A 15984-nucleotide genomic window follows, 5' to 3' on the forward strand; every position below is an offset into this window, starting at 1 on the left:
GCATCTCTTTGAGTTCAAGGCCAACTGTGGCTACACCTCAACAAACAAACAAACACCTCCAAGGAAAACACTTGGGGAAAGTGAGGAGGGTAATTTGATTATGGCTAGAGGTAGCCTATGACGATACTGTGAAGGGAGCCGTTTTTGAAGGACATGTCTAGCTGGCATTTTTCATCCATCCCTACGTTTGTAGCTGAGGAATTTATAATAAAATGCAGTTTGGAAGGCAAAGCATGTGGCTTTTTTTTTTTTTTTAGACTTTTTACTACCCCCTCTCTGTCTCTCTTTCTCTTCCCTCTCACCCCTCCAATCCCTCTCTGTTAGCATGTTGATAGCTTGCTTCTGTTGTTTTCTCCAACTCCAAAGAGCTCTGCTTGGGGTCATGTGACCTGATTCCTAAGAGAGGGACATCATGGAGACCCTCTAGGACACAAATAATTCAGTCGTTTGGATTGATTACTAGTTTTTTTTTTCTTTTTTTTTTTTGAAAGAAATCTTTTTTCTTTTTCTCCATTGTGCCTTTTGCAGTGACCCTTCCCACATTTTACAAAGGCAAATAGAGCTCTCCTCCAACTGAAACCTATTGTATCTGTGTCTTTAAACGTCCTTGGCGGTGTTGGGAAGTAAATGATTTTAATTATCAAGGAACATCCACTTTCTGAGCTGTTTTCTCATTTTCACTCACTGCAAAATTGAAGGACCTGTGACCTGACAAATATTCAGGATCATTGCTGATGCTGTGTCACGAGGAGGTACGGAATTCTTGGAGGAGCTTTGGGGTGTCATGTGACCTTTTAGTGGGGTATCGTGACCCCTTTGTGGGGTGTCATATGAACCCTTAGCAAAATACTTTTTCTTTCTACTTGTTTTTGTGCTTAAAATGTCTCAGCACCGAAAAAAAAAAAGGAATTAAAATTGTAATGAGTCTCTTCTGTTAAACTGTTCCAGTCTAGCAGTAGGCAATTCTTTCTTTTGTTTGGCTTTGTTATTTAAGACAAGATTTCTTTGTGTAGCCTTGTATTTTTTTTCTTTTTTAAAGAGAAGTTCACACTGTGTAGCCTTCATTGTCCTGGAATGCTTTGTTGAGCAGGGCTGTCCCCTAAACACTCACAGAAGTCTGCCTGCTGATGTCTCTCTCCTGTGTACCGGGATTAAAAGTGTGCGCTACCACATCCAGCCAACAGTAAAATTGAAAAGAAATAGACATTTTGCTATTGGTTTATGTGTGTGTGTGCACAGATGTGCATATGTAGGTGACTGAAGAAACCAGCCAAAGGCATCAAATACCCTGGAGCTGAAGTTACAGGCAGTTGTGAGCCTCTGTGTGTGATATACATGTGGTATACATATGTGCATGTGGTGTGTGTCTGTGCATAAGGGTGTGCAGGCCAGAGGAGGGTGTCAGGTCTCCTGCCTGTCCCTCTCTACCGTATTTCTCTAAAAGATGGTCTCTTTCTGAACCTGGAGCTCGCCATTTCAGCGATAGGATACTGGCAGCCAGGCAGCCCCAGAGATCTAGTTTCTGCACCCACCCCACCTGCTCCCGCACAAGGGTCACAGGTCATGTAAGTTACAGACACACTTGCTTTTTACACGGGTGCTGGGCGTCAGACTCAGGCGCTCGTGTTTGCACAGCCCCTGTTCTCCCCAGCCCCAGAAGGTAATTTTATCATCTAGGGAATTTTAATTCACGTCTGTATTTTGTCACAGATAAAAATGATACTGATAAAAGATGAATCAGTAACAAAAAGTCTGTCGTCAAAGAACAGCCCAATACCATCTGGCTTTGTTGCCCTGTACTACGAAACATCAAACATCAGTTCTCTTTGGTGTTCAGTAATAGGAGATGAAGGAACTCATCCAAACACAGAGGAGGCCAGCACTGTCCTAATAACCAATCCAGAAAACTTTCCAGGAAAAGGTGCAACTTTCCATCTTGTATGCACGCACCGAGATGCATAGCTTTTAATTCTTTTTTTCTCACAGAGACAGGGTTTCTCTGTGGCTTTAGAGCCTGTCCTGGAACTAGCTCTTGTAGACCAGGCTATCCTCGAATTCACAGAGATCCACCTGCCTCTGCCTCCTGAGTGCTGGGGTTAAAGGCGTGCACCACCACCGCCCAGCTTAAAAATTCTTTGCGTGAAAAAATTAAATACTGCTGGGTTACAACCTCACAAAAAGGAGCTCGGACATGGAAATACATATTGTAAAAGACAATTTCCAACTTTCTTTCAACTAAGTCTTTTAAAAATAACCCTTGGGGCTGGAGAGATGGCTTAGTGGTTAGCAACACTGGCTGCTCCTCCTCAGGACCTGGGTTCAATTCCCAGCTCCCACATGACAAGCTCACAATTGTCTCTAACTCTACTTACAGGGTCTCTGACACCATCTTTTGGCCTATATGGGCACTGAACACATGTAGTATATGTATATTCATGCAGGCCAAATAGTCATACATAGAATAATTTTTAAAAGTAATCCTCATATATGTGCATTGTGTACTATAAATCAGTGAGTGGCCGAGTATCCTTCACTGAAGCAGGGGCAATGACCCCTCCACCCTAGACCAGGAGAACATTAGTTGTGGGTTTGAGAGACGGTGGCCAGGGAAGGCTTGCTCTCTGTTCCTCCAAGGTGTAGGGTCCCCTTGGGCTTTGGGGGAATAGCCAGTGCCTTGAGAAATTCAGCTACTAGCTCTTTCTTCCTGTGGCGCAATCTGTCCTCAAACCATGGGAAAGAATAATTGGTATCCGGGAACTTGAGATACTTCCTGATTCCATCCAGCCATTCAGAGATGAGGGCTGTCATTGGGTCCCCGAAGGTTGAGGGAAGGATGCTCCACCCTTGCTAGCAGGCTCTCCAATGGTGGTGTGCTTTCCAGATCTTCAGATAGTCAAACTTTCAAGCCTCCCGAGTCAGCGAGGCTCCCTACAGTCTCTTTTTGTTTTTGAACCGGGCATTCTGAGCTGTAGAGAAGAAGGATGTCTCTGGCTGCCTGTCTCCCAGTATGTGTGCATCTGTAGCTGTGGTGGAGGACTGGGAGAGAGATACCTTTGGGCCCATCTACCTCACATCTCCAAGTTGGTTGTACGGGTAAAGATGGGACTGCTGGGCAGCGCTGTGCTAGGGACAGGAAACTGCAAGTAGATGAACTGCGGAAGATTCCTTTGTGCATTGACATAGCTTCCAGTAGCTTTCCGCACGGCTCCCGTCCTTTTAATCTACCCTCTAGCGTGTTAGTAGAGGCCTTGTTTGATCTTGCAGTTGACATGTAGCAAATCGATGCTGGGAAGTCTGTACGTCTACAGGGAGGAGGTGTATGCACTTAAATTGCTGTCTTGGGACTTTGAAGCCAGAAACTCTTCAGAGCGGTAGGGACCCCTTTGTCTGGATGAGCTGACGTCAGGAATTTGAACTTTAAGTAATTGGCCATCGGATGCAGGAACATTTCTAGTTTCCAGAGCACGTGCTTGAAAACTTGCTTTTGTTTTATAGTTTAGTAAGTCTGTGTTCTGGCAAATGAATATCTTCTTGGTGGTAGAAGAGAATTTTCTTCTTGAGCATTTGTGTGTTTGACCGTAATCTGTGGAATTAAAAAAGGCGTCTTTTACTGGTTTATTCTCCTTTGATATTTTATTATTATCTATTATTATCATTATCTATTTTATCCATGATATGTAGTGAAAAGCTGGTGCAGCTAAGGCAAGCTGAGTATGTACTGCCAGTATGCAAAGAAAATGGAAACAGTTCACACAAGCTAGGTTCTCTTCCTGAACACAATGTTTCTTCTGATAAGTTGTGTTGGGATAGTGGTTGATTTACTAAAGCTCTCAGATTTGTTTTGGGGATGGCCGTAATGTTTCCTGACTTTTTGTCTTAAGTATTAAATGTAGTTGTTTTTATTTGTTTGTTTTAAATTAAAGTTTAGGGAAAAGATAAAATATGATTAAGAAAAATAAAATTAAACATAAAGATTTATAAATGTGTGTGTGTGTGTGCGTGTGTGCTGGAGAGATGTCTCAGCAATTGAAGAGCTCTGCAGAGGACACAGGGTTAGTTTTGAGCACTCATGCGGTACTCACAATCATCCAGAACTCCAAGTTCAGGGGATATGGTTCCCTCTTTTTGCTTCTGCAGGTAGTAGTCGTGTACACAGTGCACATATATGGATTCAGGCAAAACAGTCAGACATAGAATATAAGATAAATATATTTAAGTTTATAAATTGATATTTGAAGGTATTTAAAAGAAATTATTATTATGGAAAAATACCCTTTACTCAGATCCTCTCTGTCCTTTTACTTTACCTATAAGTTTTTCTCAATTGCCAAGCGTGACTTTTGTTTTTCATTTTAATGTCATGTGCTCACCCAGTCCAGCTGTAAGTGAATAGTAGTGGGGCTGTTTGAGTAACATGACAAGTGTCAAGTTATGTTGTAGGAGCCTGCTTGTTCATTCCCGGCTACTCAGCCCTGAAATAATCACACAGAAACTGTATTATTTGCAATACTGTTTGGCCAATAGCTCAAGTGTATTTCTGGCTCTTATATCCTAAACTAACCCATCTCCATTAGTCTGTGTATCACCATGTGGCTGTGGCTTACAGGGTAAAGTTCTGTCTGTGGCGTCTGTCTCCAGCAGGGCTACATGGTTTCTCACTGACTCTGCCTTCTTTCTCCCAGCATTCAGTTTAGTCCATCCTTCTCCCCTCTCCCACTTCCAGCTCTATTCTACTAAGCCACTGACCAAAACAGCTTCTTTATTTATTAACTAATAAAAGCAACACATATACAGAAGGACTTCCTATGTCAAAGTTATAAATTGTGTACAGTTCTTTAGGAGTAAAATAAATGTGTTTTTGTCATTGAACATGCATGTGTGCTTATCATCAAGATGACTAAAGAACTGTTTGTCCCCGCTCCTGGCAGCTGTTCCTTCTGAACTGAAGGAGAGGGCCACGTACCAAGCACCTATTGCCAGTAGGACCAGCTGAGTCTGCTCAACAAAGCCGTGTTCCCAGCTTAGCCCAGGCTTGCTCCAGTTCTCATCTCTCAGGCTCACCAAATCTTTTCTTCGTCTGAAAGCCAGTTGTTTGGGAGAAAGTTAATTTACTTAATCTTTTTCATCTAGTTCCTTCTAATCATTTAGTAACCAGGTAGACCTTTTCCCTCTCCTTCAGTTGACCTTTAATTTCGATGGACTCACACTGTTTGTAGGTGGCGGCATTTAGATGCAGAGAGAAAACAAGAGTGCTTTTTTGTCAGGGTGAGTTAAATCTTTGTGGCTGAGCTGATAATCTCAAAGCTGGTTGACTGGGGAGCTAGAGGGTGAAAGGCTCAGTTTTGTTAGACATTTATTTTACATGTGCGAGTATTTTGCCTGCCTGTATATATGTGTTCCATGTGCCCATGGTGGTCATAAGAGTGTGTTAGGTCCCCTGGAACTGGAGTTAGAGATGGTCAGTGAATCACTATGTAGGGTGCTGGGAACCAAACCTAAGTCCTGCAAGAGCAGTGAGTGCACTTCATCACTGAGCCCTCTCTCCAGCCCCAAAGACTTGTATTTGTATCTTTACAGTGAAGTGATGTCAGTGTCTACTTCACAAGGATATTTTGGGGATCACACGAGTAAATACGTACAGACCACGTAGAACAGTGCCTGACACACAGTGAGCACTCAGTAAATATTGGTGTTCGCTAGTCTCCCAGTGATCCCCATGACTCCAGTACTTAGCATGCAGTGACTGGATGTGGGTCTCTGCCTGTGGAGGAGATACCCTCTAGAACAGCCCTGCAGAAGACACTTCTGCCTGCCGCACGTTGGCTGGTTGCCCCTCCCGTCCAGACAGCCTCCTCTGAGTGAGAAGAGTCACCACTGGAGCCACCATGTCATTCCTGTCTGCAGGTCTCTGTCCTGAGATCAGGACCCAGATTCTTCACCAGGGAACCCTGCGAAGTGTCTGCTGTGGGTGCCCTCTGCTGGCCCACCGTGCATGTGTGCAACTCTGCGGTGGAATAAACTTAAGCATTCAGCTGTAGGTTTTGAGGCATGTTTTGTAAAAGGTGCATTTGGGAGCATGTGTGTGTGTGTGTTTGTGTGTGTGTGTGTGTGTGTGTGTGTGAGAGAGAGAGAGAGAGAGAGAGAGAGAGAGAGAGAGGAGGGGGGATGAGAATGTACATATCACATGTATACATGTATGTTATTCTTTTTGCGATTTGCATTTTGAGTTGGGATGTTCTCATGGGTTTCAGTTTGGGGGAGTTCATGTGATTTCAGATGGGAGCAGTTAGGGCATGTTGGAAAACTTTACTGCTTTGTTCTTAAGAACTGATAAGGGTTCATATTCCAAGGTGGTAACACATATCCTAGAATCTTACTTTCAGAGTCTGAGTTTTTATTTTTAGATCCATTGTATGAGGACTTCCTAGTGTTTCTCAGAAGTCAAAGCTTAGACCCCTGGGGCAGGACTGTGCTGAGGGTTTGATGTGTCAGCTAGTATATTTCAGGCTTACTGAGTGTCTGATCATTTATTTGGAGTCATAATCTATCAATAAAATGTGTCACAAATTACCCCAAATTATATTTTACTTATTGAATTTTGTGTGAGAGTGTGGGCGTGTTTGTGGAGGCTGGAGGACAACCTTGAGTGTTTGAGTGTTGTTCCTTGAGAGCGGTGCACCTGTTTTGGGGGACATAGCCTCTCACGGGGACTTGGGGCTGGCTGACTGCTGAGCCTCCAGGACAGGGCCTGTCAGTCTCCACCTCCCCAGTGTTGGGATCACAAGTACCCACCATTATGCTTGGCTTTTTGACATGGGTTCTGGGAACCCAACCCTGGTCTCCATGTTTGAACGGTACCAGTTCTACTGACAGAGCCGTTGCCCCAGCCCCCTAAAATTGCACTTACAAATCATTCTCCTGTTTCTTTGTGTTTCCCTTCTCACGCTCTCCTTCTGTCTCCCATCTTTGCTTTTGTTTTTTTTTACTAGGATCAAACAACATAAATCGGGTAATCACAGGCATGGAAAATGGGGAGAATGAAGGAACAACTAAAATTATCGCACCTTCGCCAGTGAAAAGGTCAGTGTGTGTGCAGTTATGTGCACTGTACTAGCTCTTCCCCCTCGTCGGCAAGGTCGCGGGTCTTCTTGCTTTGGTAACTGAGTAGTACTTTTAACCTGGGGGCTTCAGTGGGTAGTGTCTGATCCAAAGGATACGTTACTATGTCGGCAAAATCCAGACACTGGAACCTGTCCCTCTTTGATGTGCCCTTGCTGTCACAGCATGGCAAAGTCACAGACTGTGCGTGGTCTGCAACCCTCAGCAGCATGCTGAGAATCCCATGTGGTTCTTAAAGGCACGATACAATGGATTAACTCAAAGGAAGTGGGGAAGTAAAGGGGGTGATGTGTTTGTTTAATGTACTGTATTCCTTACATTGGTGCACTGCGCTGTGGCCCCGGGAAGAGGTTTATAACTTTAGAGGGCTCAGAACCTCAGAATTCAGAGATTGCATACATACAAAGCTCTGTCATTGTCCTTGGCACCCGTTTTCCCAACAGTGTTCCCACTGGGAAAACTTCGTCTTAATACACTACATGCATTGGCTCCTGAAAGGTCAGCTCTGTTCTCTGCTAAGGGACTTTCAGAGTCATTTTCCTGTCTCTGATTATGCACACGGAGCAGCAACAGCAGCACACAATGAGTAGCCTTCATGAGCTCACTTTCCCTATAGAGCCTGTACCACTTACATCATGGAGAAGTCCCAGAAGTCAGAGATGTGTGACCCACAAAGATGCCTTAGGTCATCCTCCACTCCATCTTTTCTTAGTAAATAATGGCCCCTTCACTCAGCTGGACTGTGGTGGCTTTGAGGAGTACAGTATTCTCCAGAGCTGTGATGTCTCCCCTACAGTTCTTGGTTCTTGCTTGCTTGCTTCTTTTTGATTTTTTCAAGACAGGGTTTCTCTGTAGCTTTGGAACCTGTCCTGGAGCTCGCTTTGTAGACAGGCTGGCCTTGAACTCACAGAGATCCGCCTGCCTCCCAGAGTGCTGGGATTACAGGCGTGCACTACTACTGCCCAGCCTGTTTTCTTCTCTTTAGTTCTGGGGCAGTCTCCTTACAGATCAACCTTTTAGAATGATGCATTCTTTATCTTTAATGAAGACCGCATTTCCCTAGCTGGCCTCACAGTCCTGGGTAGAGGCTGCTTTGTCAGCACGTACAAGGCGTGCTTGTGATAGATCCAGTTCAAGAACAGTAATCTTCCATGATATTCAGATCCCAAGCCCCTTAGAAAGCATTCAGTCAGCTTTGCAACTCCCTGCTGCTCACGATCTTGAAGACAGAAGAGTGGCAGGTTCCCCCACAGGCTGCAGAGTGAGAAGGGCCTTGCGGAAGGAGCACAGTCACCATGCCACTGGGATTTCGTTATTCGCTATCATTCATCTACTTGCAATTCCTTGTTCATCTCTATCTTTCCCCACCTCCCTTCTTTTCTCTTCACCTTATCTCTCTTAGTCAGCACACACTCTGCACTACTGTAGTGAAGCTCTGCTGTGTGCTTTACTTTTTCTTATTTCAGAAGGGAAGCATTTATTCTGGGAATTTGTTCTTTGAGACTGTGGTTTTAAGTCATTGTTAAGTAATATATCGGACCTATGTAAAACATGCCTGCTATGTACTAAACCTTTGATGTGTGTGAACTTGTTGGATGTGTCTTCTATAGGTGTGCATTATCCCTGTGTAAATACGGTGTCCTAAGGAAGAAGTCCGTTTGTTCTGTTTTTACAACATCCTTGTCTCTTTCCCCTTTCTCCTCTTGGTTGCTATTACTAAGAATTCTGCCACAGCCGTATTCTGTAACATCTATCCAGATCCCTCAAAAGGCCAGGATTAAAAGTAGATTAGCAGCTAAGTCTCTTTTTCTCGGCAAGCTAAGACTCCAGAGGAAGTGAGCTGTGGCCCCATGCCCTTCTGCTGATCCATCCCTCTGTTCGTCTGGGTGATCTAAAACAATTTGTTGGGCTTGAGTAACAACAACAACAGTTATATTTACTTTCTTAGGGCAGAAAGACGATACTAGGTCAGGAAATGGCATTCAGAAGTCATTCTGATCCGGAAGGATGGAGCCAGGATATCTGGAAACTGGGCAGAGGTCAGATAGGGTAGCCTGATCCTGCCCAGAGTTAGCTTTCAGAGCCCAAGCTGGAGCCAGGGCATCTGGCCACTGCTGAAGAATGCCAGCCTCATGTCAGTGGATGCCCCAGTATCTTAGTTACTTTTTTATTGCCGTGACAAAACACCATGACCAAGGTAACTTGGCTCACAAAGAAAGTATTTCATTTGGGGCTCGTGATTCCAGAGGATTAGAGTTCATGGCAGTCAACATGGCAGAAAGCATGGTGGCAGGCGTGGCCCTGGAGCAGTAGCTGAGAGGTTGCATCCGATCCATAAGCAGGGAGCAGAGAGAACGAACTGGGAATACACCCGTGACACACTTCTTCCAACAAGGCCACACCTCCTAATCCTTCCCAAACTGTTCTAGCTGGGGACCAAGCATCCAAACACGTGTGTCTGTGGTGGCCATTGTCATCCAAACCGCTACACTGGGGTTCTCTCCCTTTTCATCTTGCTGCCTTTGTCTACTTTGTAGTTCTTATGTCTTCTTTTCCTGGGAAGGAGTCTCCCTCCTCCTTTCCTCCCCTGATCCTTCCCTCTCTCCCACTCTCTCCCAACCCCTCTTTCATCAGGCAAGTATTGTCTCTTGTGGAGCAGGCCTCAAATTTCATCTGAAAGCAGTTGGCTAGCCCTGTTAGCAGTCATTCCATTATTATACCTGTGGCATATGTTGTGTGGTAGGTCAAGATCGCAGGACACACACCACTCCTGAGTAAGTCCCGATGACCTGCGTAGCAGCTTTCAGCACAATGAAAGCTGGCCAGGAGGGAGAAAGCTTCTGGATCAGTTCTAGCTTGATGTCTATATGTCCTGCAACTGAATTGTGTTGTTGTCTTCAGCAATGGGGTCTCATTGTCTAGTTATGGTGGACAAGCAAGAGCAATGGTAATAGCCTATGTTATTTTGGGTACCTCTGGGGCCTCTCTGACAAAACTGAGATACTAATACTGATACCATGCCTGATAGTGAGATTTTCATCTGATTACCCATGGCTTCTGGGGAAAGTACTGTCATCCATGCAGAATGCTCCCTATAAACTCCTTAAAAATAATATATTTACATATATATAATATATAACATATTTATATAAACATATAATATACAGGTACACCCTATGTACAACAGCCTGACCCTGGGTTTAGAAACCCATTTGACTCTGCCCTCCAAGTGCAGGGATTAAATGCATTTGCCACCATATTCCAATTTAAATTAAATATTTTTAATTAACTTTCTAAGTAGTGATTTTGCATAGGCTTTGCCATACTCCTTAGTTTTGGCTCACCCAGTTCCCACCATCTTATCTTGGCCACTAGAATGGACTCTTTAGAGTTTTTAACAGTTGGTCGGCTGGACTTCTCCTCACCTAAAGCAATGCAACTAGGCTCAGGGAGGAGGCACAAACGTGCTTACTGGAAAAAAGATGCTTCTTAAGCAGCCATCATAGGTTCTTTTTGGAATGAGTCACAGCTATAAACAAGGAAATATGTGCACATATGCATCTTAATGTCTGTTAAATAAGTTCTGAATAAATCAGTGTGGACTAACATCATTTTTTTTTTTGCTCAACTTATTTTCCATTCTTTATTATTCAAGTTTTAAGAAAGCAAAGAATGAAAACAGCCCTGATATCCAAAGAAGCAAGGCTCATGCGCCGTGGGAAGAAAATGGACCCCAGAGGTAAGCACGCCCACTGTCCCTGGAGAGAAGGGCAGCAGAGGGCGGCACATCTGTCACGGCCTACCCAGTCGAGGACACTAACTGCCCTGTGGCTTCAGGAAGTGCTGACGTGGGTGTCAGTAGCGTGTTTCCCACTGTGAAACCTTTCAGAAGGACAAGAAGGAAAGCCACTGTGTATAAAGAAGTCACCCCCAAGGCCCTCATGATGGGTCAGAGCAGTGGTTCTCAACCCCCTTGAGGTTCCCACAGCAGACGTTAACATTATGATTCATAATAGTAGAAAATAACAGTTATGAAGTAGCAACAAAATAACTTTATGATTGGGGTCACTGCAACATAAGGAACGGTATTAAAAGTTGGAGTATTAGGAAGGCCGAGAACCATTGATCTATAGTCAGGGTACAGTTCTGAAAAAAAGTCCGAATGATGTCAATGCTCACATTCTACACTCGGTCCTGTGAAAACTCCTGAGCTGGACCGTGAGCTTTCTCTTCCACTCCAGTGGGCTCTACAACTCACCCAGTGATCGCACCAAGTCACCAAAGTTCCCCTGTACCCGCCAGCGTAACCTGTCCTGCGGCAGTGACAACGAGTCTGCGCAGCCCATGCGGCGAAGGTGAGCGGAACAGGGTTCTCATGCCAGTGTGACCAGAAGCTTTGGGTCCTGGGCATGCTGCGGTACCATGGTGCTCCGGAAGCCATGGCTGTTTGTCTCCTCAGGATAACGGGAGAAGCCTGTTCTTTTCAAAATGAAGCAAGCTGGGGTGCTGAAGTCTTTATCTGAAACAGTGTTAGAGAATATTTTTTATAAATAGTGATAGTCACATGCTTTCTGTATTAAAATGATTAATTTAAAAACATAGATGATATGCTAGCTATATACTGTGCCTTGCAGGGTATCAGTAATGCATATTAAATGTTACTACATTGGGAATTAGAACGACGCTTACAGCCAGTGGGCTCTGTCCTCCAAAGTGATACTGCTGTGTAAGCATCGTGAGCCCTTTTCAAAGCAGAGTGTGAACCTGCAGTCTTTTATAGGTGGAACCGCACATGTGACTTTGCTTGTGTGGATGCCTAATTGCCCCCAAATTAGCCTAAGGGCAGGGGTTGTGTATCGGTGTGTCTTCTATGGTTTAAGTAGTTAGAGGCAGAGGGAAGACAGAAGGCCTGGGAGTGGCGTTGAAGAGATGTCTACTCTGTTGAGGGTTGGGTGACATATGGGAAGGAGATGGAGCAGAATCTTTAGACATCTCTGAGGAAGTTTGGCTTTGAAAGAGAGGAGGGACAGGTGGGAGGAAGAGGAGCCGTCTAGAGTCAGAGTCAATGTTAAGGGCCGATGTATGGCTCAGAAAGCAAAGGTGCTTGCTGCCAAATCTGATGACCCGAGTTCAATCCTGGGAGCCATATGATGGAAGGAAAGAACCAGCTCCTTCAAGCTGTCCTCTGACCGCTCACAAACACAAACAAACAAATAAATAAGTAAATGGTGTAAAGAAAAAGTTGATAATATTAAAATCTACAAAAGGGTTTGACAGGGAAAGTTGCATATATGTGAGGTCAGCAGGGAGTGCACCAAGGTGATTTAGAGACGTGATCAGGACTGGAGTTGCATAGAGAGGTAGCAGGGGGAGGGGCTAACCTTTGTTGTCAAGACAGTTGTGTAAGTAACAGGGAGATGGTAAGTGTTTATTTCAGGTGGAGGGAAGATGGAGGAGCTCCATTTGATGCCACCTGTTCCTTTGGGAGGAGAAAATAGACAAGCTAATGCAGAAGCCCCTTAGCTGAAGGCCACCAAAGGAGATGTGGATAGCACTCTGCAGGGACAGTACTTAGGTCAGAGAAAGGTGTCCGAATGTTGAATAACTGAAACATGGTTAGAAAGCAGATTGACGCTGTAGGAGCTCCAGTGGCGCAATCGGTTAGCGCGTGGTACTTATACAGATTGACGCTGTACCAAGCCTACTCTGGTTCAGTCCCTTCTGGCCACTAATGCCGGCCCGGATGCCAAGATGATGGGCTAAAAAGCAGAGTTAGGGGTAGGACTGAGAACTGGCATGGAGGTTATCGAGTGAACCCTAAGCTGAGTAAGGACACAATAAGCAGAGCTCATGGGTCAGAGAAAGGGTAGGATGACGTTAGGGGAGTAAACAGTGACTCATGTCCTAGTCACTTGGAATGTATTATTTTGAAGATTTATTTTTCTTATTTTTAAATTGTGTGTGTGTGTGTGTGTGTGTGTGTGTGTGTGTGCAGTGCACATGAGTGCAGGTGCCTATAGTGCTCAGTCCCCAAGAGATGGAGTTACAGGATTGTTGTGAGCTGCCCTGTAAACTGAACCCAGGTCCTCTGCAAGAGCAATACATGCTCTTACCTGCTGCAGCATCTCTCCAGCCCCGGTTTTTTACTCTTCACAGCTATTTATTGGGGGTTCTATTAAAACTGAGGCACCTCAGGCTGGAGAGATGGTTCAGTGATTAAGAACACTGGTTCTTCTTTCAGGACCCCGCTTGGATTCCTAGCACCCAAATAGCAGCTCACAGTAACCTGTAACTCCAGTTCTAGAGGATTCAACACTGTCTCTGATAGTATGCAGATGTACACGCAGGCCAAACATCCTTACATATAAAATAAAAATTAAAACATGAGACACCAAGCCCCTCGGAGGAATAGCTTGAGTCACAAAGCTCTTCAGTGCAGGAGGTGGGATTCCTGTTCCCATGGTCTGGCTTCAGTGAGGGAGGTGGGGGCCATGTGGTGAGAGCGCACCGTGTCTGGAGATGGTCAGTGATAATAAAAGCAAAGTCTAAGGAAGATGTAGGCTGGTGAGTTGTTGCAGATGAGGTTATTATAGAAGAAATAAAGAATTCACGGCCAGGACACAGAGAGTGAGCCCCAGTAAGAGCTGGAATCAGCTGAGAGTTGACCTAGCGGATTACATTCCTAGACACCACAGCCAACCCTATTGTTGGGTGAGCGGAGCTTATCCAACCCGGGCATTACACATACACCACAGACTTGCTCTAGATGACTGGGTTCCTGAGGCCAGCTGGTGGTGTGCTGCATTTCTGGGACCTGTCACAGGGCTGAATTATACAAATGACATGAATGTGTGGCAAGTGAGCCAATACCAAAGGCATCTGGAGTTGCCGATGTGAAATCTGTGCCTTCTTAGCGGCTGACCAGACTGCTCTCTTTTGTTTTCCTCAGGAAAGCTCATAACAGTGGCGAAGACTCAGATCTGAAGCAGAGGAGGAGGTAAGACAGCAACGGGAGGGGTCTGGGAGGAGAAAGAATGGGGGTGCTCACCGTCGGGGCGGGAGTGGAGTTTGTCCCTCTTCTGCGGCTGCTATGACTCTATCACCAGTTGGTGGGTTTTAGCCGGATCTCAGTCTTCCATTCTGGCCTGACCCCTGACATTTCTCTTTTCTTTCCTGCTCCTTTTGAGCCTCTGAGGAACTGTCTCAAGCTATGCCCTGCCATATTGTAAACCACTCCACATTTGGCTTAAAGCAGCAACATTGTGTGTGTGTGTGTGTTCTGTAGGATAACTAGAAGGAAGCAGAAGCCAATGGCCCTGTTTGGAGCCAATGGCAGGCTCTCCCCACACCTCATTCTGTCGGTGAAACCTGTCACACGATCAGTACAAATTCAAAGCAGTGGGAATAAACTCCACCTGCCCCGTAAGGGGTTGGAGACTATGAGATGGCCTTCCTATTTTGTCCACACTGTGGAGTTTAGCTTTGCCGCGTTGGGTTTTGTTAGGCATGCTGGGTCTTCAGAGTCCTTTCTGGGAATACAATGTTCTTTCCTCTTCCTCCCGCCTTGCTCTTTGGACTGTAAGCTTAAGTCAGACGTTTGACTGTGTCCAGAAACACTTACTTGGAGAGAGATAATGTGGTTCTTTGTGTTTGGACTAGTGATTTTTCTCCACAATCACCTCTAGAGTACCCGATGAGCCTTTCTATAATTTGTCATAAAAATGTCTCCCGTTTGCTTTCGTCTTCAGGTCCCGCTCACGTTGTAACACAAGCAGTGGCAGTGAGTCAGAAAATTCTAACCGAGAGCACCGGAAGAAGAGAAACAGGTAATCCTCCACACTGCAGTGCCTAGAGCCCCGCCACCATCGGTGGTCCTCAGGATACGAGCCTGCCTTCTTCCTTGATGGTCCAAGGGCCACTGCTTTGAATTGCTCATTTGGGAAACTGTGTCACAAATAATAAAAACCCAGAGACAGATACTGGGGTTCAGCCTGAAGATCAGAAAAGCAAAGCAGCTGGCCACTCACTCTTACCTCTGCCTCAGACCAAAATGGGACGAGATCCTTTTTCCATGAATCCTCAAATTCCATACCACACCAAGTTCCTGTCTCGTTCCCTTTATATTCATCCCTTTTTCCTCCCAGCCGTATCTCTCCTGTCTCCACCTCCACCTGCTGGGATTAAAGGGATGGGATCCCAAGTGCTGGGATCACCTTTATGTGAGCTCTGTTTCTCTTTTAGACAGATTCAGTTTTGTGTAGCCCAGGGTGGCCTTAAACTCCCAAAGATGCTTTTGCCTGTCTGTCTCCCTAGTCCTGAGAGTAAAGGTGTGTGTCACCACATTCTGGTTTGTATAGCTGACAAGTATGGCTTTACCCGCTGATCCCCAAGCTTTATTTATTTAAACACAAATAATAACCACTATAGGAAAGCCTGCTCTTTGGTTTCTTATCTCTAGGGTACAGTCATTCAATAACCCGGTAGTTAAGTACATTCTTGTTTTTTTAAAGATAATTCTATATTTAGGGTATAATGTATGTTGAATTTATCTAAGATGGGGAAGAGTTTGCTGGTTGTGTGGCGATTTCTCCTTGAAATCTCCTTGAAGGCTGGTTATATTTTTATATTTTATTTAGCCCCGAAATGAGACTCATCTTAGAGATTGTGTTAATCTTAGCTTCTCTGTGTTTCTGGTCACATGAGGTACAGCAGGCCGGTGTGTTTGAGCCACCTTTGCGGAGTCTGTTTTTTAAGAGCTTGCTGATCAGTTGACATGTAATCAGCTTTAGTGTTGGCTTCTTGCATTAATCATGTCTCCCTAGTTCCAAACCATCTATTTAAAAACAAAAGGTCATTCAGGAGGTA

General features: G+C 45.0%; 1 protein-coding gene across 3 annotated transcripts in view; it reads left to right on the top strand.

The window, feature by feature from the left end:
- The window catches only part of Epb41l4a (erythrocyte membrane protein band 4.1 like 4A), a 184011-nt gene that overhangs the window by 142674 nt on the left and 25353 nt on the right, over positions 1–15984 (top strand). For all 3 annotated transcript variants that reach the window (XM_050134972.1, XM_050134973.1, XM_050134974.1), the window contains 5 exons: positions 6990–7080; positions 10775–10858; positions 11361–11474; positions 14069–14116; positions 14868–14945. In XM_050134972.1, the coding sequence (XP_049990929.1) occupies positions 6990–7080; positions 10775–10858; positions 11361–11474; positions 14069–14116; positions 14868–14945 (415 nt within the window). The remainder of the gene's footprint in view (positions 1–6989; positions 7081–10774; positions 10859–11360; positions 11475–14068; positions 14117–14867; positions 14946–15984) is intronic.

This window comes from Alexandromys fortis, unplaced genomic scaffold (assembly GCF_014885135.2).
Source record: "Alexandromys fortis isolate MF-2015 unplaced genomic scaffold, M_Fortis_MF-2015_v1.1 scaffold_25, whole genome shotgun sequence".
Classification (NCBI taxonomy): Eukaryota; Metazoa; Chordata; class Mammalia; order Rodentia; family Cricetidae; genus Alexandromys; species Alexandromys fortis.